We start from the raw sequence: 26,132 nt of genomic DNA on the forward strand, positions 1-26,132 counted from the left end.
TTTGAATATGACAATCTCCGCCCTTTCGTTGGATGTTTAATGCATTAATAGTTCATGTAATTATTTATGTAAGTGGGTTTAAGTCTACCCTTTTGCCATTGTTTTCATTAGTCCCTTTTTGTTTTTCTCTTCTAATGCCTTCTTTTGGGTTAATTGGCTATTTTTTAATACTTCATTTTATTTACTCTATTGGTTTCTTTGCTATGCATGTTTTAAGTTATTTTTTCATTAATTATTCTAGGGCTAATAATATGCAACCTTAACTTTTTAAAGTCTGTTTATAGTCAGAATTATATCACTTCACATTTTACCCCTGACTTTTCTCACTTCCTACTTCACACCTCCAACCCCTCACTTGACACATCCATTTCATCTCAATTCACAAATATAGTTTAAGATAACTTTCACAAATATAGTTTAAGATAACTCTCCTTATTCACCCTCTCCATTTTTCATGCTCTTCTTGTCATATCTTTTATTTCTGTTCAAAACTGTTTGCATGTTATTCTTGTTTAGAAGAGTCTTTTAAGGAAACGTTAAGAAAAATAAGAAATATCAACTTACTTTTTGGTAACTTATTCATCATTTTTGGTATCCTCCTTTCCTTCCTGAAGACCTGAATTTCCATATGGTATTGTTTCCCTCCATCCTGAAGAACTATTTTTTTTTGTAATTTCTTGTAGTACACATCTGCTTGAGAAGAACTTTGTCAACTTTCATTTTATTTGAAAATACGTTTATCTTGTTTTTGAAGGAGTTTTCACTAGATAGAGAATTCTGAGCGGAATTTTTTTTCTTCTAGCCCTTTAAAAATGTTGTTCTGTCATCTCCTGGTCCCCATTGTTGTGATGGGAAGTTAGTGTTCTTTGCATTATTTTTCTCCTGTATATAACATATTGTTTTGGGGTCCCTTTACTGATTTTCTCATTATCTTTGATTTTCAGCAGTTCAACCATGATTACACTAGATATGATTTTCTTTGTATTTATTGTCTTGGGAGTTTGATGAGCTCTTTGGATATGATAAAATAGTGTTTTCATCAAACAGTACAATTTTAACAATTATTTCTTCTGATATCTTTTCTGCTTTTATTCTCGTGGTCTTCTTTTGGGGCTCCTAGCACATATGTGTTAGACTGATACGGTCCTACAAATGTCTGATGCTATGTTCATTTTTCTGCGACTCCTTTTTCCTCTTTATTCCTCAAATTTGTAATTGGCAGTGATCTGTCAAGTTCATAGACTCGTCTTCTGCTGTCTCAAATCCACTATTAAGTCTATTCAGTGACCTCTATTTGTACTAGCGCATGCAGTCCCACTCAGTGTTATGTGGCAGCCTGGATGGGAGGGGAGTTTCGGGGAGACTGGATACATGTATAGCTATGGCCAAATTGCTTCGCTGATCACCTGAAACTATCACAGCATTGTTAATTGGATATACTGATAAATGTTGAAAAAAAAATCTGTTCAATGACTCTTTCATTTTAGTTATAGAACCTTTCAGTCCTAGAATTTCCATTTATTTTTTTTTCCTCCCATTTGGTTCTTTTTTCTAGTTTTGAGTTTTCTGAGATTCCCATCTGTTCATATATTCTTTTCTGTTGTTTTTAAACACAATGTCCTTGACTTTTTGAGACATATTTATAATAGCTCATCTAAAGTTTTTACCCACTTTGATAGTGTATTTTTAAAAAATGGCTTTGTAGGGTGTTGATTTTTGTTTTAGTAGGCAGTTTAGTTACTGACTGATCTTCTTGTATTGGCTTAGCGTTATATTTTGCCATGGCTGATCTGTGGAAGTCTCAAGGTTTTTCCCCAGGCCCCTTTACCTTAGCAAGACTCATCCTCCAAATTCTGTTTCTGCTGTGGATTCTATTAGGGCTTAGTTTTAGGCTTTGTTAGCATATGTCTAGAGCAGGCCTTATCCTGGGGTATGTTTTTACTCCTAAAGCGAAGCCTTCCTAGTGTTTCATGCCCAGAGCGTTAATGAGTTTTCTTTGTTTGAACTGGGTTAGACTGCCAGTCTTTCCCTTAAGTTGCTCGACCTCTCGTGTTTCTGTTAACCTTAATACAGCCACTCTTTTGTAAGCCCTGTGTAGTTACATGTCCGGCATTGGTTAAAGACTCTCAGGAAACCCTTATACAAACTTCTCTGGTCCCCCCTCTGTGTAACTCCCTCCTCCCCAGGACCCTAACTCTGCCTCCCAGCTGTCCTCTGCCTAGACTCCAGCTCACTGTACTACAGTCAGGAAAATACCCCCAAGGCAGAGCACCAAGCAGATGTGGCCTGATGACCTTTTCCTTCTTTTGGAGGTCACATTCTTGCCCCGTCTCTTAGCTGGTACCTGAAAATAGTTGCATTATTTTGTCCAGTTGTTTATGAGAGGAGGAAAGGTCTGGGACCAATTACTCTGTCATACTAGAGGTAGAAGTCTCCCACGGCATTTTTACATGCATTAAAGTGAACTTTAGGGTAGCATGAAAGGGCAAAATAAATCTTAGTCACTCTTGGAACCAAATAGGTAAAGTGAGCTTACGGTGTTCATGAATCGAACCATTTCTCTCTGATCTTCCCACCTCCCACCCCTAATTATCCATTCACTTGTCTTCTGTCTTCTCAAGGGAGACAAGGAGGGTGAGGGGAAGGGAAGAGAGAATGACCTTACTTGGATCCTGCATCCTGGGCTGTGACCTTGGGCCTGTCAACTGAAAAATTAAGTGCAGCTTGTGAAAATGCACTGTTATTAGTGGTGAAAGTAGGAATGCGTGTCGGGCTCTGTGTTTGTGTTTTATGACACTGCTTATACCTTGCTGTATAAGCAAACAGCATGTTACCAGAAAAAGGGACTACTTAAAACTTCCAAACTTACATACAGTGCTAATGACTGCCCTTCAATGGTGAGATAATGATATATCTAAACTCGGGACTTAAAGTGGGCCTTGTGGTTAATAGGAAAAGGTTTTCTTTGAGTGTGGTCGGGGGGTTGGGTAATGTTTTGCCAGATTAGACTTGTATAGAAGAATCACTTTTTTTGTTGTAAATTCTAGTCTATTTTCTTTTTCACCTTAAACTTCTTTAAAATAAAACCTCTATTTTGATATAAAAGGACTGCTCATTAGAGAAGTAGTTACTTTAGTTGACAATTAGCCATCTTTTCAGAAATTGAATGGTTTCCATTTAGAAATCATCCGGAAGATATGAATGCTGTCTCACCCATGGAGCTTTTCCCTCTATTTAAATATGTCATAAGGGCCTCAGAAGAAGAAGAATCCTTTATTGTTAGGGCCTAGTTTGAATATCGCAAGTTGCAATAGCACCTAATTGAATATACCAATCCTTGTATCTGCCCAAGAAGCCTTAATTTAGATTAGATTTATTCTTTTAAAGTTGTTTTGGCTTGTTGATTTGAAGATACATCCTTTTTAACTTCATTTTCTCAGAAAATGTGATAGCAACTTAAAGGGATTAATGTCTGTGGGAAGTTTGCTCCTTTTTTTGAATCTTGACCACGTCGTTTGCCGTAGCTTTGCTTTCTGTCCTGATTTCTAAATTGAACACCTCGGTTAATCACTTACTCTTTGTGTATTTTCCCCTTTGTCTCTCACCACATCCTCCCTACATGTTTAACCCTGGATTAACCATCTGCTCTCCCTTTCTTTTTTTTAAAAAAATTTTCATTTGCCTTTTATTTTTAATTATGGTAAAATGCGCAGAAACGTGCAAATACACACTTAGGTTATTTCCGCCTTAGACACAGGCCAACACACAGAAGCAAATGGATTTAACACTTCTGTATGCCAGATTTTCTTTTAGCTTGACCCTGTGTTTTTTTTCTTGATGTACAGCTGTGTGCTCAGAAGAACTGCCTGCTGCAGCACTTACTGCCTGGCTTTGTTAACTTTCCCTTCTTTATTTGGGCCACTGCAGTCAGGCTTTCGCTTGCCCGGCTCCTCTGAAGGCGCCTCGTGAAAAGTCACTGGTTCGCGGGTTGCCAGATCTAGTGGCCTGTCTTTGGCTTCATTGTACGTGACCTTCCTAAGGCACCAGCCGCTTCCTTCTTCATGAAACTCTTCCTTTGCTTTCTACTGTCCTGATTTTCCTGCCTCTGGTACTTTCTTCTCCTCCACTGCGGCCCCTCTTAAATAGTAATGCTCTCTGACGCTTACTCCCCTTCAGTAGTCTCATCTACCTGCACGATTTTAATCCTCAGTTAAATAAACACAGCTAATTCTGAAACCTGAGTCTTCCACCCAGATCCTTCTTTTGAGTCCAGACTTACAAAGTAGTACTGTCTTCCATATTTATAGGTGAGGAAATTGAAACTCAGGGATGTTAGGTAACCTGTTTAAGATCAAGCAGTCAGTGGAAGAGCCAGGATTTGAAGCTCTATCTTACAGTGAGGCTTTCAACGCTTTGCATGCGTGTGTGCTCAATTGTGTGTGACTCTGCGACCCTATGGACTGCACGTCACCAGGTTCCTCTGTCCTTGAGATTCTCCAGGCAAGAATACTGGAGTGAGTTGCCATTTCCTCCTCCAGGGGATCTTCCCGGACCACGGATCAAACCCCCTGCGTCTCCTGCATTGGCAGGTGGATGCTTTACCACTGAGCCACCTGGGAAGCCCCTTTACTGCTATAATATGCTATTACTCAGTTGTCTCCACCTGGCTCTCTGTCAGATAAGTATGTCATGTCCCATACCAGATGCCATCTCGTAACTCTATTCTCCTTGCTCCTCCTCTCCCTCCCCTCGACCCTGCCGAAAACCAACAGGGGGAATATGAAGCCCGTGTTCTCATCTCAGTGACTGGCATTCCCTCTTCATTATCCAAGCCAGAAAGTGCATAGGCGGTCGACATATCCTCCATCCTACAGGCCTGTCTCCATCATCCTTCTATCTCCATCATCCAGCCCAGCAGAGCATCAGTTCCTGTGTATTCTCACTCTTTCACATGACTTGTCATCCATTGTTCCCTCTTTTTCACTTCCACTGCTCCTGTCATTGGAGAAGGCAGGGGCACCCCACTCCAGTACTCTTGCCTGGAAAATCCCATGGATGGAGGAGCCTGGTGGGCTGCAGTCCATGGAGTCGCTAAGAGTCGGACACGACTAAGTGACTTGACTTTCACTTTTTACTTTCATGCATTGGAGAAGGCAATGGCACCCCACTCCAGTGCTCTTGCCTGGAAAATCCCATGGACAGAGGAACCTGGTGGGCTACAGTCCATGAGGTCGCTACGAGTCGGACATGACTGAGCAACTTCACTTTCCCTTTTCATTTTCATGCATTGGAGAAGGAAATGGCAACCCACTCCAGTGATCTTGCCTGGAGAATCCCAGGGACGGGGGAGCCTGGTGGGAGACCGTCAATGAGGTCGCACAGAGTCAGACACTACTGAGCGACTTCACTTTCCCTTTTCATTTTCATTCATTGGAGAAGGAAATGGCAACCCACTCCAGTGCTCTTGCCTGGAGAATCCCAGGGACGGGGGAGCCTGGTGGGAGGCCGTCGATGGGGTCGCACAGGGTCGGACACGACTGAGGCGACTCAGCAGCAGCAGCAGCTCCTGCCGTCGCTGTTAGCTTTGTATCCACCTGAGTTGCCAGTAATGCTGATAGTCCAGCCCATTGCTTCCCATAGTACCTGAGCTGGAGAATCAAGGTTCCTTGTTTTTTTGGTTTTTAATTTTATTAATCTGTTGTGGAAATTTTATATCATATAAAAAATGAATCATTGGAAAATTGAAAAAATATAAGCTCCATTTTTAAATTACTGAATTTGTTAAATATAACATTACTGTAAATCTGCTAAAAAAGTTTTTAAATATCAGTATTCTTCACGTGGCCTATTGCAGATGGATAACAAACAGTTTGCAGATTGGTGCTGGTCCACAGACGACATCAAGGAGTACCAGTTCACAGTATCTGATGAAAAGAAATATCTTCCATTTTCTTAGATCATAACCATGTGGGCCTATGTTGTTTGAAATCAAAATAGTTCAACTAGGACCTTCTTTGCCTTGGGCTTATAGATAGCTCGTGTATGTGGATTTAAGAAGTTTTAGAAAATTTCCTGTTTCTTTAGGATCCCTTCTTTAAATACAAAAAAAACTCCCTTTAGAGCAAGGAGTAGTCATGTGTTACACTCAAATTTTAATGCTGAGATCAAAGTGTACTCACTTAAGAACCCAAAGCAAGATTTCTTAAATAGGCTTGGAAGTACAGTCTTCATGGGCTACCTGTAATAAAAGTATTTTTCCTTGGTTTGATATATTTAATTTGATAATGATTGTGCATACATACAAAAGTTTGCTTCTAATATGCAGTAAAAATATAGCAGATGAGGTGGTGTGCTCTATTTCTGAAAGTTTAAAATTCCACATAGGTAGTAATCTGATTGGGTGATAAATAATTAAATTAGGTTATCTGGATGTGGGCAGGCATCTGACTAAGCCCCAGTCAAAAGATTGGAAGTTAATGAAGTGCAGACAGGAGACGCTAAAATGGTCAGACTGCAGGGCACCCCTTGGTTTTAAGGAGGGCATGGCTGAGGATTCAAAGACACAAAGACAAAGTTCTCAGGGGATGGACTTTAGGCATGGAGATGCTCTGAATTATTAAGCTGAGACTATACTCACAGTTAGTGTAGAAATTTATTAAATTAAACTGTACTGCTCCAGCGTTCTTGCCTGGAGAATCCCAGGGACGGTGGAGCCTGGTGGGCTGCCGTCTATGGGGTCACACAGAGTTGGACACAACTGAAGCGACTTAGCAGCAGCTCAGACCCCATGGGTGTCTGCATCAGGCCTGAGAGAACACATGGGCAAATGCCTAAGAGAACATCATCGTCCCATCGGAGATAAAAAAGTCAGAAGGGCCTTTTAATGAAAAAGCAAATGAAGCAACTAGTCTGCACCACTGTACCAGGTACTTAAAACGACCACAGGAGGTGGGAGGGGGTTCAGAATAGGAGGACAAGTGTTTACCCGTGGCTGATTCATGTCGATGTATGGCAAAAACCACCACAATATTGTAACTATCCTCCAGTTAAAATAATTAAAAAAAAAAAAAAAAACTACCACAGAAAATTTCTAACCACTGAGATTTTATTAACAGTTTTACAAAAAAAAAAGTTTTTCAGTTCCATTATGGCAATATTTGCTCTTTTAATGAAGTCCGTGAGTCTCAAACACAATCAACTATCAAAACAAAACACAATTATGTCACAAGAAGTTGGAGCGCTGAAGGGTTTTTAGGAGACTAAATTCCCAAAGCAGAATGTCGTAACTGTCACCTCTTCCATTTCTAGATCATTCATATGAGATGGGTGGATGGCAGATTGCTGAACCCATACACCTAGAGAGTGATTAAAAGTTTTATTCAAAGAAAACTATAAAACTAGCATCAATCAGTCAGTTCAGTCACTCAGTCGTGTCTAACTCTTTGCGACCGCATGGACCGCAGCATGCCAGGCCTCCCTGTCCATCACCAACTCCCGGAGCTTCCCAAACTCATGTCCATCGAGTTGGTGATGCCATCCAGCCATCTCATCCTCTGTCGTCCCCTTCTCCTCCTGACCCCAATCACTCCCAGCATCAGGGTCTTTTCAAATGAGTCAGTTCTTTGCATCAGGTGGCCCAAAGGGCTGGAGTTTCAGCTTTAACATCAGTCTATCCAATGAACATCAGGACTGATCTCCTTTAGGATGGACTAGTTGGATCTCCTTGCAGTCCAAGGGACTCTCAAGAGTCTTCTCCAACACCACAGTTCTAAAGCATCAATTCTTCTGTGCTCAGCTTTCTTTATAGTCCAACTCTCATATCCATACATGACTACGGGAAAAACCGTAGCCTTGACTAGATGGACCTTAGTCGGCAGAGTAATGTCTCTGCTTTTTAATATGCTGTCTAGGTTGGTCATAACTTTCCTTCCAAGGAGTAAGTGTCTTTTAATTTCATGACTGCAGTCACCATCTGCAGTGATTTTGGAGCCCAAAAAAATAAAGTCAGTCACTGTTTCCTCTGTTTTCCCATCTATTTGCCATGACGTGATGGGACCAGATGCGATGATCTTCGTTTTCTGAATGTTGAGCTTTAAGCCAACTTTTTCACTCTCCTCTTTCACTTTCATCAAGAGGCTCTTTTGTTCCTCTTCACTTTTTGCCATAAGGGTGGTGTCATCTGCATATCTGAGGTTATTGATATTTCTCTGGGCAATCTTGATTCCAGCTTGTGTTTCTTCCAGCCCAGCGTTTCTCATGATGTACTCTGCATATAAGTTAAATAAGCAGGGTGACAATATACAGCCTTGACGTACTCCTTTTCCTATTTGGAACCAGTCTGTTGTTCCATGTCCAGTTCTAACTGTTGCTTCCTGACCTGCATACAGATTTCTCAGGAGGCAGGTCACGTGGTCTGGTATTCCCATCTCTCTCAGAATTTTCCACAGTTTATTGTGATGCACACAGTCAAAGGCTTTGGTATAGTCAATAAAGCAGAAATAGATGTTTTTCTGGAACTCTCTTGCTTTTTCGATGATCCCGTGGATGTTGGCAATTTGATTTCTGGTTCTTCTGCCTTTCCTAAACCAGCTTGAACATTTGGAAGTTCACGGTTCACATATTGCTGAAGCCTGGCTTGGAGAATTTTGAGCATTACTTTACTAGCATGTGAAATGAGTGCAATTGTGTGGTAGTTTGAGCATTCTTTGGTATTGCCTTTCTTTGGGATTGGAATGTAAACTGACCTTTTCCACTGTGGCCACTGCTGACTTTTCCAAATTTGCTGGCATATTGAGTGCAGCACTTTCACTGCATCATCTTTCAGGATTTGAAATAGCTCCACTGGAATTCCATCACCTCCACTAGCTTTGTTCGTAGTGATGCTTTCTAAGGCCCACTTGACTTCACATTCCAGGATGTCTGGCTCTAGGTGAGTGATCACACCATCGTGATTATCTGGGTCATAAAGATCTTTTTTGTACAGTTCTTCTGTGTATTCTTGCCACCTCTTCTTAATATCTTCTGCTTCTGTTAGGTCCATACCATTTCTGTCCTTTATCGAGCCCATCTTTGCATGAAATGTTCCCTTGGTGTCTAATTTTCTTGAAGAGATCTCTAGTCTTTCCCATGCTGTTGTTTTCCTCTATTTCTTTGCATTGATCGCTGAGGAAGGCTTTCTTGTCTCTTCTTGCTATTCTTTGGAACTCTGCATTCAGATGCTTATATCTTTTCTTTTCTCCTTTGCTTTTCACTTCTCTTCTTTTCACAGCTATTTGTAAGGCCTCCCCAGTCAGGCATTTTGCTTTTTTTGCATTTCTTTTCCGTGGGGATGGTCTTGATCCCTGTCTCCTGTTCAGTGTCACGAACCTCAGTCCATAGTTCATCAGGCACTCTATCTATCAGATCTAGTCCCTTAGATCTATTTCTCACTTCCACTGTATAATCATAAGGGATTTGATTGAGGTCATACCTGAATGGTCTAGTGGTTTTCCCTACTTTCTTCAATTTAAGTCTGAATTTGGCAATAAGGAGTTCATGATCTGAGCCACAGTCAGCTCCCAGTCTTGTTTTTGTTGACTGTATAGAGCTTTTCCATCTTTGGCTGCAAAGAATATAATCAGTCTGATTTCGGTGTTGACCATCTGGTGATGTCCATGTGTAGAGTCTTCCCCTGTGTTGTTGGAAGAGGGTGTTTGCTATGACCAGTGCATTCTCTTGGCAAAACTCTATTAGTCTTTGCCCTGCTTCATTCCGCATTCCGCCAAATTTGCCTGTTACTCCAGGTGTCTCTTGACTTCCTACTTTTGCATTCCAGTCCCCTATAATGAAAAGGACATCTTTTTTGGGTGTTAGTTCTAAAAGGTCTTGTAGGTCTTCATAGAACCGTTCAACTTCAGCTTCTTCAGCGTTACTGGTTGGGGCATAGACTTGGATTACTGTGATGTTGAATGATTTGCCTTGGAAATGAACAGAGATCATTCTGTCATTTTTGAGATTGCATCCAAGGACTGCATTTCAGACTCTTTTGTTGACCATGATGGCTACTCCATTTCTTCTGGGGGATTCCTGCCCGCAGTAGTAGATATAATGGTCATCTGAGTTAAATTCACCCATTCCAGTCCATTTTAGTTCGCTGATTCCTAGAATGTCGACGTTCACCGTTGCCATCTCCTGTTTGACAACTTCCAATTTGTCTTGATTCATGGACCTGACATTCCAGGTTCCTATGCAATATTGCTCTTTACAGCATCGGACCTTACTTCTATCACCAGTCACATTCACAACTGGGTATTGTTTTTGCTTTGTCTCCATCCCTTCATTCTTTGGAGTTATTTCTCCACTGATCTCCAATAGCATATTGGGCACCTACTGACCTGGGGAGTTCCTCTTTCAGTATCCTATCATTTTGCCTTTTCATACTGTTCATGGGGTTCTCAAGGCAAGAATACTGAAGTGGTTTGCCATTCCCTTCTCCAGTGGACCACATTCTGTCAGACCTCTCCACCATGACCCATCCGTCTTGGGTGGCCCCACACGGCATGGCTTAGTTTCATTGAGTTAGACAAGGCTGTTGTCATCCATGTGATCAGATTGGCTTATTTTCTGTGAGTATGGTTTCAGTGTGTCTGCCCTTTGATGCCCTCTTGCAATACCTACCATCCTACTTGGGCTTCTCTTACCTTGGACATGGGGCATCTCGTCATGGCTGCTCCAGCAAAGCGCAGCTGCTGCTTCTTACCTTGGACGAGGGCTATCTCCTCACCACCATCCCTCCTGACCTTGAACGTGGGATAGCTCCTCTAGGCCCCCCTGCTCCTGCGCAGCCACTGCTCCTTGGATGTGGGGTAGCATAGGTTTTATAAATTTTGGAATGGAGAGGAGATAGGAAATGGCGACCTCACAGGGGTCTCTATGCCCCTCCAAAAGTGAAAGGAGCAAGATGAAGTGAAAAGAAAAATGTGTTTTTGAAAGGTAATAAAGAAAAGGGAAAAACAAGAAAGTAACTTTTTCTTAATTTCCACTGTAGCAAGTTAAGATGGGTTGTGGAATAACAGGTGTTCATTCACTAGGTGGACTAGGGTGGGGGAAATGATGACATCGCAGGCAGAGGGACCAGAGAGGAAAACAGACATGGAGGATGAGATCGAAGAGCCGCCTGGCTTGTCTCAGATTAGTGAGCAGTCTGGGATGGCCAGCACACATGCCGGGATGCCGTGTCCAGTGCTGCCGGGATCTGACCATGATGAAGGCTGGGACCAGGGCTGCTCAGACTTGTTGTCAATCAGTCGCTAACTCGTGTCTGACTCTTTGTGACCCCAGGGACTGCAGCACACCAGGCTTCCCTGTTCCCTCAGGACAAGGGTCCAGGTTGTTGGATAGGAGTGTATTAAAGAAATCAGTATTTAATCTCAGCTGCCTTTTTTTTTTTTTTGATACTAGCCTGTGTATTTAGCTTTCTTGTTTCATTACTGTGATATGTTGTTACGTATAATTGAGTTTTTAATGAATAATACCAGAATATTACAAGCATCAACTAATTCAGTAGCTCTGAAATAGAAATAAGTCTCAGTGATTAAAAAAAAAAATCCTTAGATTAAATGTGGTCTTGCTAGTAGACCTTTTATTATGCCCTATCTCCCCTAACTCTGTGCCTGGTCCTTATGTTTTGGTGTTGTGTTTTTTTTTTAGATCGGCTTCAGCTCCCTAGGAATATGATTGAAAACAGCATGTTTGAGGAAGAACCAGATGTGGTGGATTTAGCCAAAGAGCCCTGTTTACATCCTCTGGAGCCTGATGAGGTGGAATACGAGCCCCGGGGTTCACGACTGCTGGTGCGGGGCCTTGGCGAGCATGAGCTGGATGAGGACGAAGAGGACTATGAGTCGTCTGCAAAGCTTCTGGGCATGTCCTTCATGAACAGGAGCTCGGGCCTCCGAAACAGCGCGGCCGGCTACCGGCCGAACTCGGATGGGACTTGCTCAGCGCACTCTGCCAGGACCATAGGAGTCTGTATTTTCATCATCATAGTTGCTGTTGCTGTAATCATGATGATTTACCTCCTGCCCAGGTGTACCTTTACCAAAGAAGGCTGCCATAAAAAAAACCAACCCATGGAACCGATTCAGCCGATCGCAACAAACGGAAAGTTGTTTCCGTGGGCCCAAATCAGGCTGCCCACTGCTGTTGCACCAGTGCACTATGACCTGACCCTCCACCCAAACCTCACCTCGATGACGTTCAGGGGTTCCGTGACGATTTCGCTTCAGGCCCTTCAGGCCACGTGGAACATCGTTCTTCACAGCACAGGCCACAACATTTCCAGAGTGACCTTTATGACTGCAGTTTCAAGCCAGGAAAAAGAAGTTGACGTCCTGGAGTACCCACTGCATGAACAAATCGCCATTGTTGCCCCCGAGACCCTGCTTGAAGGGCACAATTACACCTTGAAGATCGAGTATTCGGCAAACATATCTAGTTCTTCCTATGGGTTTTATGGCATCTCCTACAGAGACGAAAGTAACGAGAAAAAGTATGTAGCCCTCTTCAGTGATTCTGCTTCTTTGCTCTCTGATGACTTCTACAATATGGATCTCTTTGCCCCCATCAGCAACATTGACTGCAATTATTATTATTATTTTTTTAAGGAGATTAGGTGCAAAATAATAGAATGGTGATTTGAAAGAGTATAGTGTAGCTCAGATGGTAAAGAATCTGCCTGCAATGCAGGAGACCTGGGTTTGATCCCTGGGTCGGGAAGATCATCTGGAGAAGGGAATGGCAACCCACTCCAGGATTCTTGCCTGGAGAATCCCATGGACAGAGGAGCCTGGTGGGCTACAGTCCATGGGGTCACAAAGAGTCAGACACGACCGAGCAACTATCACTACTACTCCTCTTTCTCTCAGTCAAAACCCTGAGCATATACCATGACGTATGTCATGTGTCATGGTGGAGGCAGGGGCTTGCTGACGGAAGGGAATGGCTAAAGATTATATCAGTTACGTTCTCAGTTACAAGAACTTACGTTATCTTGAGCTTTTCGTATCTTATGAATCTAGTTTCTGTCCCCTTACAAGGTCTCTATGTGAAGCAGAGTGGAAAATATTGATTATCCCTTAAGACTTATTTTGCTATTATGTGGAGCTTTTAGGAGGTGCTTACAGAGATAGAGAAAGGAAGCATGAAGAAGTGCTGTAAACTTACATATATATATATATATATATCTCACTTTTAGCATCTTGAATTTTTGCTGGTTTATTTATTTTTTTAGTGCCACTCTATTCTGGATTTCTGATGGAAATTTTAAGAAAGAAATTTTAGAGAGATTTTAATTTTAAAAAAGGGACTTAAAATTCCTAGACTCCCCATTTAGACCACATATTTTGTTCTTTGGCATGCTGCAGTCCATGGGGTCACAAAGAGTCAGACACGACTGGGAGACTGAACAACAACATTCTGTTTAACCTTAGTGTTCATAGATATAGCTTGAATTTCTGGAAGGACGCAGGGCACAGGTGCATACAGGTTATTCTTCAGTAGCAGTAATGTCAGTTGTCTTACGTGTCCAAATTCCTTGTCAGATCTGTCTAATGCTTTGGAGCATTCTCTCATATTCCTTTGCAAACCAGTGAATTACTGATGCTGGCCATTTGGCTAATGTATGTTCATATGTTGAGAAGAATAGATGAATATTTTAAATCTAAAGTGTTTTGATCCTTTTTAAATAGGGAAAGAGATAAGCAAAATCTGTACTCCTATTCAGATAAGTAATTTTTCTCTTTCCCCTTAATGTAATGTTTTAAAAATAAATGGCCTACTGGCTCTCACTGTGAGATCTGACATAAAAAGCAAATTTAAGTTGCAGTGGTAGCTTGGGGCTTCTTGGCTTTTCTTCTCCTTCTATAATCTCCATCATCCTCTAGGAATTATAGGATATATATAGAAACAGTGTTCTTAGTATGTGGCAAATCTTTGAATAAATCCGCTAGTCATCTCTTCATTTCAGATTAGTGCCATTGGGTTCTCTTGGGCCTGCCTATATGTAATGGGAAGAGTGGTGGTTTTGGATATTGTCACTTGTTGACTCTTGCTATGGGCTGGATTGAGTGGTGAAAAATGCTAGAGAAATGGAAGACAGATTCTTGCAATTAAGAAATAGAGTATTTTCTCAAACTCTGCTGTTACAGAAAACATATATAAATTTATTTGCTTACCTGGTTCAATAAAATGAATGCCCCACCTAATTGTATATATTGACACAAGATAAAAGTTTAAAAGATTATTTATACCTTTCAAGGGATCCGAAAACTGTAATTCAAAACAAAGTAACTAAGGAATATATCCCTTACTGATTGGAAAATCAAAGTGTGTGTAAATGTCAAATGTACTGACACTGCTTGTGGTAGAGGAACTTAACCTGTGTCATCTATGAGGTGGAGCTGGTCAGGAACCTTGCAGTTAAATCTAGAAGTTGTTGAGGATAGACTTAAGGTTCTAGATAACAAACTGATACTAAACAAACTCGTAAAGAAATTTAGGGTGGGGATGTGTTTTATTTCTCTGCCCTTCCATCTCTCAGTGTCATTTTCTTGAACTCTTGAAGCGTCTTCTTAACTAGACCCCTGACCTCTAACCCAACCGCAGCTCTCCCTTCTCTTTCCATCTTTCTCATAGGCTGCCAGACTAGTTCTAGAAGCACAGACCTGCCCATGTTGGTCTTTGGTTTATGATCCTCCAGCAGTTCCTCATTTTCAAGGTGACTTAGTGCAATTTCTTCCTAGATCTGGGAGTTTTGGTATTTTTTTCTTTTTCTCACAGCCCTCGCCTGGCTTCATGAACTTCATGTGCCCTTTCCTGGATTCCAATGATAACAGCAGCCCGTATTTACTTGAGAACCGAAGTGCTAGAAGCTGGTGCAGGCATGCTGTATGTTTAGTTTTTTATCCTGTCAAACTCACGAAGGGGTAGAAATGATATTTTATTCACTTTTCAGATGAGGAAGCAGAGGCACATGAAAGAACTCATTCAGCATCTTTTGACTGGCAAGTAGCAGAGGGGAATTCGAATCCAGTCATTTTAACTACAAAAGGCCACATATTCTTAACCACTGTGGTACACCACCTCCTTCTTCACCCATTCACACCTCTTTACCCATTGTTATCACCAGTGCTTAGAATTCTTTTACCTGACCCTCAGCTAATTCATAACTATCCTCAGTGCTGCTGGAGGTGGTGCTCAAACTGCAGCTAGTATTTCTGAAAGCAAATGCAATCACTAATGAGAGTAAGCTTTGCAGTATTCCGCTTAGGTTGTAAGTATCATCAATTAGCCTTCTCACAAGGACTTCTATGTAAGAGAGTTGTTATTGCATCTCTTTCAACCTCTCTTTTAAGATCTTTTTGGTCTCAGAACATTATAATCCAGTTTTTATCCAAAATGATGGTCCAAGTAGACTCTCACATGAATAGTATGAATGTCATCAGACTTTATCCCCGCCCCCTCCACCCCCAGCCCCAGTCCCTTGCAGCCCTCTTCCAAAATCTTCTGTTAACTGGGTAAGAATTTGGGAGCTGAGTGAAGAGATAGAATGTCAGAAACATGTCTCCGTTGTTTCATGTGTGTTGATTGCTATCATTCTTGCAGTTTGCTCTAAGAAATAGTTATTTGGGCATGAAGGAAGAGTTATGACTGTCTAGTATTTATAATAGACGCCTGTGTAGGACTTTGTGGCATAAACGTGGTTGTCATTAAGTATCAAAATAGAATTTTGAAATAGAATCAACACCCCTAAATGTTTGGTAAGGGATCCTGTGTCAATCCTAGTTTCACAAATAAGGATATGGGATGTAGGTCACAGATATGCTTAAGTCACATGGCTGGTAAATTGCAGAGTTTGGGTTTTCTGCCTTTAAATCTTACACTCTTGCCTTTTAAAAATTATCAGTAGAAACTAAGCCCTAAGGAAGCAGGCCATCATCTCTGAAGTGGTGGTTGTCCAAGAACCATATTGACTATATTGATTATATTGATTTGTGCACACCTGCACCGCATTTGTGCCGATTGCTCTAGGGCCATGTTTGGATGATTTCCCAAATGCAGATCTACTTTATTCTGCTGCTGAATTAAAAATCTACATTTCTTGTCTATTTATGCTTTTCCACCAACCTTGAATTGAGGACTTAGAGTTAAATGCTCAAGTGTTGTAGCTGTGTTGTAGGAGAGGGAGGAAAAATGTTGATTCCCTTCTGAAGAGAGTAAAGAACCCCAGCACACTGTCGGATGCCTGGTTTTTTTGCATTTTTGTTCTAGTGCAGATTGTGAGTTTGAGGTTTAGTGATGGATGAACATCTTTCATGAACATCTTTTTTGCTCAGAAACCTTTTTAGGACCTCAGTGGCCAGCTGTCACCTACTTCTGTGGTTTCATCTCCAGCCACTTTGGACATCCACCCCCAGCCCCTGAACACGCACTGCTCTGTCCGTCCTTGTGCTTTCTGCTCTTTCTAGACTACACCTTCCTCCCTCTCTCCCTTTGCAAATATTCCTCATTTTTAAAGGCTCTCTTCATATTTTGTCGACAGTTCTCTTACAGTGTCTCTACCACTGGGCAGAATCCCTACGCTTCGTCCCCACTGCTTTGTTCTCACCATTAGGACATGATTTACAGCCTGAGAACTTTCCGTCTATTGTATAACCTCTGCCTCTCCCAGTTGATCGCAAATCCTTTAACGCCTGGACTTGTATGATATTTATCTTAGTATCCCTAGAACTTGGCAAGGTGCCTTGAATAGTAGGTGCTCAATAACTGTTGGATGGATTTGCATTCGTTTTAGGTACTTTGCAGCAACTCAGTTTGAACCCTTGGCAGCAAGATCTGCTTTTCCTTGTTTTGATGAACCAGCATTTAAAGCCACATTTGTCATCAGGATCAAAAGAGATGAGCAATACACTGCTTTATCAAATATGCCTAAGGTACTGTTCTGTTCCTTGAATGTAAAATTTTTTGAGTGGGTCTCTTTCTTTGTTATGAATACTTGGATTCTTCTTTGCCATACCACTGAGAATGATTAAAATCATATACTTTCTTATTCTTTCTTAAAATGCTTTAATAAAAGTAAAATATGTATTGGAATCAGTTGTGAAGTCAGCCTGAGAAGCACTTGAGGAAGGAGAAAGACTGGATGTGGAATGCATGGGCAGGAAATATGAAGTGTGTGCTATGTCCTAAAGTTCTATAAATATTAATACTATGAACTACTACTAAAGAGACAATGATATTTTTGGAGACATGGTGAATTTGCTATTCCAAACTGTGATATTTGATAAGTGTTGAATCACAATTGACCTTGATGTTTTACTGGTTATTGAAAAAGTTGATATTGTGACATGGAGGTTTAACAGCAAGAACATGGATGTCTTTCTTGGCTGTGAGCTCCACATGAGAGGTAGTGGGAATGAAACCAGGCAGAACTGTTTTTACACTGAACAGAACTCAGAGGGTCCTTTTGTTACCTGGGGGCTCAGATGGTAAAGAATCTGCCTGCAATGCTGGAGATCTGGGTTGGGAGGATCCCTGGAGAAGGGAATGGCAACCCACTGCAGTATTCTTGCCTGGAAAAATGCCATGGACAGAGAAGCCTGGTGGGCTACAGTCCATGGGGTCGCAAAGAGTCGGACTCGACTGAGCTGCTAACACTTGGTACACCTGAGAGCTGAATGCAGCTGGATAGAAGCTTCTCAGAACCCCTGTGGCTGGGGTGGGGGGCGGGGAGGAGCAGCGACATCTAACTGATTGTAGAGTTACCCCTTGAGTCCAGAAGAGGACATGGTCTGTCCTTCAACAAGGACGTCACTTCAGCAGCTCTACTCCTCACCTTAACTCTTCACCTTAATCTTTCTTTGAGAGAGATTGTGTGCTTACTTGCCTAGGAACCTAAAACATTTTAAATTCATGGCTGGCAAATCCTGCAAGGTTGCACACATTCCCACACTCAGACTTCCATAGTGACTTCTCACCTTTGATCCCGTAGCCTTCTTGTGGTCGTTAGCACAGTCCTGTATGAAGCCATTTCGGGTCATTTGGGGGGATTAACCAGCTGTAGCTCCTCCTCGTGTGAATATATTATTTTTGTAGCAGTAGAATGGAGTATTCTCAGATCATAAGGAAGGCTTTTTGTCTCCGGTGGTGTTTTAAAGGGGAGACACAGAGCCACTGTCACTGTCTCTAACTTACATTTATTTAAAGCCATGGTTTGAAACTAAGAGCTTCTTAAGGATTTTACTGTACTCAATGTGTCCTCAAGATGAAGGAAGGTAGAGCAGACTGAGGCTGAGATCCATACTGTTTAGAAACTTGTGCTGAGAAATTAATATAGGCCAGCACCTTCACTACGTATTTGAACTTTCAGTTGCCCGGTTTATATGTCACCGTATTCCCATGGTTACAGAACTGTCGTTTTCCACTTTCCTTGTAGAAGTCATCAGTCGTGCTGGAAGACGGACTTGTTCAGGATGAGTTTTTTGAGAGTGTGAAGATGAGCACTTACCTGGTTGCTTTCATTGTGGGGGAGATGAAGAATCTGAGTCAGGACGTAAATGGAACCCTGGTATGTACGTCGTCACGGTAGTTGTCTTAAAACCTGTTTATAAGAGGTTGAGAGGAATCCTTTCGTGATATCTGGCAACTGCTTTATGAAGGAAAACAAGCTTTTGACTCACCACTCTGACATTTTATACCAGAACTGTCACTTTTACTTAGTGGTTATTTACTATTTGGATACCTAAAAAATCAGTGATTTTCAAGTTCCTTTGAATTTTACTTTGTTAAGAGAATTTCAGTAAGGCAATATGTCAGAGCAATAACGCCTCTAGAACTGCGCTGTTCAGCATGGCGGTCACTAGTTTTATGTGACTGTTTAGATTTAGAACAAGTGACAGCATTGTGGCTGGATAGGGACTTCCCTGGTGGCTCAGATGGTAAAGAATTGCCTGCAGTGTGGAAGACCTGGGTTTGATCCCTGGGTCGGGAGGATCTCCTGGAGAAGGGAATGGCTACCCACTCCAGTATTCTTGCCTGGAGGATTCCATGGACAGAGGAGCCTGGCGCATTACAGTCTATGGGATCGCAAAGAATCGGACACGACTGAGTAACATGCACACCATAATGGCTTGATAAGATGCCCCTCATTCATCCCTGTCTGCTCCCCCCGCCCCAGGAGCAGTAGTTTGGCATCTATCGATGGACAAAAACGCCCTTGTGGAAGATGTGGGGTCCAGCACTATATTCCTAAGAACCTGGGAGGAGCCTTGCCCTCTCGTGCATTAGGTCTCAGCATACAGACCTCTGTCCTGGCTGTGGACCCCGTTGTGGCCCACACTATTACTGTAGTCCCTTTGGCTGTGGTCTGGGAGCTCTGTAACGCAGTCTTAGACAATTATGCTTGGATAATAGAGACTTTGTGGAAGTCCACATTTCTAGCAGAAAAGTTCTAGTACACTTTTGGAGTAAAGCATATGGGTTTAGATGCATTGGAGAGAACAATTAGTAAAGACCAGAGAAGGTGACTGCTGTTTCAGATGTGAAAACACTAATGCAACAATTTAAGGAAGCGCAGTACCACCGAAGGGCCACAGTCATCTTCCAGTTCAGTTCAGTTCAGTCGCTCAGTCGTGTCCGACTTTTTGCAACCCCACGAATTGCAGCATGCCAGGCCTCCCTGTCCATCACCAACTCCTGGAGTTCACCCAGACTCACGTCCATTGAGTCAGTGATGCCATCCAGCTATCTCATCCTCTGTCGTCCCCTTCTCCTCCTGCCCCCAATCCCTCCCAGCATCAGGGTCTTTTCCAATGAGTCAACTCTTCGCATGAGGTGGCCAAAGTACTGAAGCTTCAGCTTTAGCATCATTCCTTCCAAAGAAATCCCACAGCTGATCTCCTTCAGAATGGACTGGTTGGATCTCCTTGCAGTCCAAGGGACTCTCAAGAGTCTTCTCCAACACCACAGTTCAAAAGCATCAATTCTTAGGCGCTCAGCCTTCTTCACAGTCCAACTCTCACATCCATACATGACTACTGGAAAAACCATAGCCTTGACTAGACAGACCTTAGTCGGCAAAGTAATGTCTCTGCTTTTGACTATGCTATCAAGGTTGGTCATAACTTTTCTTCCAAGGAGTAAGTGTCTTTTAATTTCATGGCTGCAGTCACCATCTGCAGTGATTTTGGAGCCCCCAAAAATAAAGTCTGACACTGTTTCCACTGTTTCTCCATCTATTTCCCATGAAGTGATGGGACCAGATGCCATGATCTTCGTTTTCTGGATGTTGAGCTTTAAGCCAACTTTTTCACTTTCATCAAGAGGCTTTTTAGTTCCTCTTCACTTTCTGCCATAAGGGTGGTGTCATCTGCATATCTGAGGTTATTGATATTTCTCCTGGCAATCTTGATTCCAGCTTGTGCTTCTTCCAGTCCAGTGTTTCTCATGATGTACTCTGCACATGGAAATCTGCCATTTACTCAGTAAAGACTTCAGAATAGCTGTTCCAAGGAAGCTATGCACTACCGGAAAATAGAAAAAAAACAATTTGATTAAATCAAGAAACAATACATGAACAAAATGAGACGTTTAACAAAGACATTGAAATCATTAAGAAAAAATTCTCGGTCTGAACAATGAATGAAATGAAGATTGCAATACAGAGCATCAGCAGCAGAATGGATCAAGCAAGGAAAAGAACTTGTGAGTTAGAAGACAGGGAGCTTTATGTTATCTGTCCAGAACAAAGGAAGAAGAGTGAAGAAAGCCTGCATGATGGGTGGGACACCATCAGAAGAAACAATTTGTGAATTATTGGAGCTTCAGAAGGAGAGCGTAACAAGCAGTGGGCAGAAAGTTACATAAAGAAAATAATTGCTGAAAATTTACCACATCTGGGGAGAAATTTGGATATCTACGTCAATGAGGCTTGTAGCATACCAAAAACCTCTGAAAAAGGAAAGGGAAGGAAAAAAGAAACTGCCAACCAAAAATACTCTGTCCAGCAAAGTTACCCTTCAGAAATGATGGAGTGAGAAAGACTTTTCCATATGGAAAAAAGGCAGAGTGAGCCCCTTACCACTAGACCTGGCTTATAAGAACTGCTGAAAGGAGTGCTTGCAGCTGAATTGAATGGACACTGCTTAGTAACATGAAAATGTAGAACACACTGGAAAAGGTAATTACATAGTAAAATTCAGAATGCTCTAATGGTGTAATGTAGTGGTATATTTATTATATGGTATGTATCAAAAGCATTTCTAAAAGGGAAATTTAGATTGATAGATGCCTACACCAAGTAAAAAGAAAAATCTCAAATAAACAACCTACCTTTGCACCTTAAGAAACTAGAAAAAGAATAACAGTCTAAGCCCAAAGTTGGCAGAAGGAAATAAACAAAGATCAGAGCAGATAAATGAAATGGATACGTGAAGAAGAGGAGAAAAGGTAAAACTGAGAGTTGGATTTTAGAAAGATAAATGAAATTGACAAACTTTTAGCTTGATTAACTAATAAAAACAAGCCTCAAAACCAGAAATGAAAAGGAGACGTTGCACTTGATACAGAAATACAATGGATCATAAGAGCCTGCTGCTGCTGCTGCTAAGTCGCTTCAGTCGTGTCCGACTCTGCGCAACCCCATAGACGGCAGCCCATCAGGCTCCCCCGTCCCTGGGATTCTCCAGGCAAGAACACTGGAGTGGGTTGCCATTTCCTTCTCCAGCGCATGAAAGTGAAAAGTGAAAGGGAAGTTGCTCAGTCGTGTCCGACTCCTAGCGACCCCATGGACTAGAGCCTACCAGGCTCCTCTATCCATGGGATTTGTCAGGCAAGAGTACTGGAGTGGGTTGCCATTGCCTTCTCCCATAAGAGCCTACTATGAATAATTATAGGCTAAGAAATTGGATAATCTAGGAAAAATGGACACATTCCTTGGAATATACAGTCTACCAAGACTAAATCATGAAGACATTAAAAAAAAAAGATTAATAATGTAAAGAGAGATTCAGTTAATAATCAAAAACATGCCAACAAAGAAAAGCACAGGATCAAATCAGTTTCTCTGGTGAATTCTACTAAATGATTTTTTTTTAAATGTATAGATTCAGTGCAATAGAATTCCAATGTAATTTTTCACAGAAATAGGAAAAAAAAAAAAAGTCCTAAAATTTTATGGAACCACAGAGACCTCAAATAGCTAGAGGAATTTTGAGAAAAAAGAACAAAGTTGAAGGTATCACACTTTCTGATTTCAAAATGGTTACAGAAATAAAGTAATCAAAATCTTATGCATGGTATTCAAAAGAGTATGATACTGGCATAAAACTAGACACACAGACCAATGGAACAGATTCAAGAAGCCAAAAGTAAACGCCTGCAAATATGGTCAACTAATATTAGACAAGAGAGTCAAAAGTACTCACTGGGTAAATGGTAGTCTCTTCAATAAATAGTGCTGGGAAAAATGGATCATCACATCTGGAAAAATGAAAGTGGATCCTTATCTCTCACCACTCACAAAAATTAACTGGAAATAAAGACTTAACTGTAGGTCTGAAAGTGTAAAAGTCCTAGAAGAAAACAGAGAAAAAGCTCCATGACATGGGCCTTGGCAGTAATGTTTTTGTATATGACATCAAAGCACATTCAACAGAAGCCAAAATCAACAAGTGGGAATATCTTAAACTGAAAAGCCTCTTCACTACAAAAGAAACAGTCAGCAAAGTAAAAAGGCAGCCTGTGGATTGGAGGAAAATATCAGCTAGCATATATCTGATAGGGCTTCCCTGGTAGCTTAGCTGATAGAGGATCTCTGCAATGCAGGAGACCCCAGTTCTATTCCTGGGTGGAGAAGATCCCCTAGAGAAGGGATAGGTTACCCACTCCAGTATTCTTGGGCTTCCCTGGTGGCTCAGGTGGTAAAGAATCCTCCTGCAATGCGGGAGACCTGGGTTTGACCTCCAGGTTGGGAAGATCCCCTGAAGAAGGGAACAGCTACCCACTCAGTATTCAGGCCTGGAGAATTCCATGAACTGTATAGTCTGTGGGGTCGCAAAGAATCAGACACAACTGAGCGACTTTCACTTTCAACACTTTCCATATATCAGGTGGGGATTAATATTCAAAATATAGAAGTAACTCATAGAACTCAGTGGAAAAAATACAAATGATCTGGTTAAAAAATGAGCAGAGTTTTCCAAAGAAGATATACAGATGACCAACAAATGTATGAAAAGGTGCTCAGCATCACTAATAGGAAGGAAAATGCAAATCAAAACCTCAGTGAGATACCACCTCACACCTGCAAGAATGACTGCCATCTAAAAGAGATGACAGACATTTCTCCAAAGAAGACATACGGATGGCTAACAAACACATGAAAAAACGCTCAACATCACTCATTATCAGAGAAATGCAAATCAACACCACAATGAGGTACCATGTCACGCCAGTCAGAATGCCTGCTATCCAAAAGTCTACAAACAATAAATGCTGGAGAGGGTGTGGAGAAAAGGGAACCCTCTTACACTGTTGGTGGGAATGCAAACTAGTACAGCCACTATGGAGAACAGTGTGGAGATTCCTTAAAAAACTGGAAACAGAACTGCCATATGACCCAGCAATCCCACTGCTGGGCATACACACCAAGGAAACCAGAATTGAAAGAGACACGTGTACCCCAATGTTCATCGCAGCACTGTTTATAATAGCCAGGACATGGAAGCACCTTAGATGTCCATCAGCAGGTGAATGGATAAGAAAGCTGTGGTACGTATACACAATGGAATATTAGTTGGCTATTTAAAAGAACGCTTTTGAGTCAGTTCTAATGAGGTGGATGAAACTGGAGCCTATTATACAGAGTGAAGTAAGTCAGAAAGAAAAACACCAATACAGTATATTAATGCATATATATGGAATTTAGAAACATGGTAATGATGACCCTATATGTGAGACAGCAAAAGCGACACAGATGTAAAGAACAATCTTTTGGGCTCTGTGGGAGAGGGCGAGGTAGGATTATTTGAGAGAATAGCATTGAAACATGTATATTATCATGTGTGAAATAGATCGCCAGTCCAAGTTCAATGCATGAGAGAGGGTGCTCAGGGTTGGTGCACTGGGCTGACCCTGAGGGATGGGATGGGGAGGGAGGTGGGAGGGGGGTTCAGGAGGGGGAACACGTGTACACCCGTGGCTGATTCAGGTCAATATATGGCAAAAACCACCACAATATTGTAAAGTAATTAGCCTCCAATTAAAATAAAAAATAATAATAAAACCCAGATGACAAGTAACAAGTGTTGATAAGGATGTAGAGGAAACGGAATCCCTGTGCACTGTTGCTGGGAATGTAAATTGGTGCGGCTACTGAGGAAAACAATATGTGAGTGTTCCTCTAAAAATTAAAAAACAGTGCCACCAGATGATACAGTAATCCACAGGATATATATCAAAACAGGATCTTAAAGAGATGTCTGCACTTCCTGGTTTGTTGCAGCATTACTAACAATAATACGATTATTCACAATAATAACAGTCTAAGTGTCTGTGCATGGATGGATAAAGATGAGCATATATTTATAATATATATGATGGAATGTTGTTCAGCCATGAGAAGGAAGGAAATTTTGCCCTTTGGGACAACGTGGATGGACCTTGAGGACATTATGCAAAGTGAGATCAGTCAGACAGAGATAAAGACTGGATGACCTCATTTACGTGTGGAATCCAAAACTGAACTCATGGCAGCAGTAGACTGGTGGTTGCCAAGGCCTGGGGGCTGGGGAGATGGGGAAATGCTGCCCAAAGGCTCAAACGTCCAGTTATAAGATGAACAAGTGCGGCGGATCTAAGGCACAGGGTGGTGGCTGTAGCTAACCGTACCTGTATTACATGTTGGAAAGTTGCTAAAAGAGTTCATCTTAAGTCTTCTCACTGCAATAAATAAATGGCAGTTATGTTACTGCCTGTAAATTACATTCAAATTCATCATTTTGTGATATTCAAGGCCCTCTTATAAATTCAGTTATATTTCCAACTGCTCCAGTGGAATTCTTTCATCTAGCAAGGCTGAATTATTCGTTGCTCAGATAGATACCATATGTATGTGTGTATACACACACACACACACACACACACACCCCTATATGTGCGTGTGTGCTTAAGTTGCTTCAGTCATGTCCAACTCTTTGCAACACTTTAGACTGTAGCTCACCAGGCTCCTCTCTCCATGGGATTCTGCAGGCAAGAATACTGGAGTTGCCACGCCCTCCTCTAGGGGATCTTCCCGGCCTAGGGGATCGATCCCGCATCTCTTATGTCTCCTGCGTTGGCAGGTGGGTTCTTTACCACTAGCACCACCTGGGAAGCCCCATATACCCATATATACACATATATATGTATGTGTGTGTGTATATATTGCCTACAGCAGTTGAGTCTTGAACAACGTGGGTTTGAACTGCGCAAGTCTGCTTAATGCAGGTTGTCTTCAATAGTAGATACTATACTGCCACATGCCCCACAGTTGTTTGAACCTTAGCTGCAGAAGACTGACTGTAAGTTATACTCAGATTTTCAACTACCTGGAGGGTTGTTACCCCTCACCTCACTATTGTTCAAGGGTCAACTGGAAGGAGAGAGAGAGAGTAGTTTAGGTGACTTTTTTGCTTTTTATTTACATATATTTGGAAGCAACTTGGTTAAACATGGAACCTGGCATCTGCCTGAGCTCAGATCGCTCTATACAGCTTTCTAGCTGTATGCCCTTGGGCAGATTGCTCTGCAGTTCTCTAAACCTCACCTTCCACAACTCTACCTTGCTGTCTATATTAGCCTGCCGCCACAAGGACAAAAATTTTTTAATTCCTATAAAATCTCCAGTTCCTGGCAGATAGTAACACACAGAGGAAGTACCCCTCTCTTTTTTCTATATGCAAATGTATTATAAACTCTTTGTATGTCTGTAAATACAAATAATCTTTATAATTTTTAATGCTACCCAGAAGCAAATGTGGTTTGAAGAAATCAATGTTATACGAATAGTCAACAGTCTTCTTAACTTTCTGTTTTTTATTAGGAAATGGGGAAGCATC

At 41.6% G+C, this 26,132-nt stretch overlaps 1 protein-coding gene across 1 annotated transcript in view; it reads left to right on the forward strand.

The window, feature by feature from the left end:
• LNPEP (leucyl and cystinyl aminopeptidase) overlaps positions 1-26,132 on the forward strand; it is a 97,468-nt gene that overhangs the window by 32,081 nt on the left and 39,255 nt on the right. Inside the window, exons 2-4 of the mRNA XM_052643769.1 lie at positions 11,689-12,529; positions 16,832-16,970; positions 18,473-18,604. Of these exons, the coding sequence (XP_052499729.1) occupies positions 11,689-12,529; positions 16,832-16,970; positions 18,473-18,604 (1,112 nt within the window). The remainder of the gene's footprint in view (positions 1-11,688; positions 12,530-16,831; positions 16,971-18,472; positions 18,605-26,132) is intronic.

Source organism: Budorcas taxicolor, chromosome 7 (assembly GCF_023091745.1).
Source record: "Budorcas taxicolor isolate Tak-1 chromosome 7, Takin1.1, whole genome shotgun sequence".
NCBI classification, from domain to species: Eukaryota; Metazoa; Chordata; class Mammalia; order Artiodactyla; family Bovidae; genus Budorcas; species Budorcas taxicolor.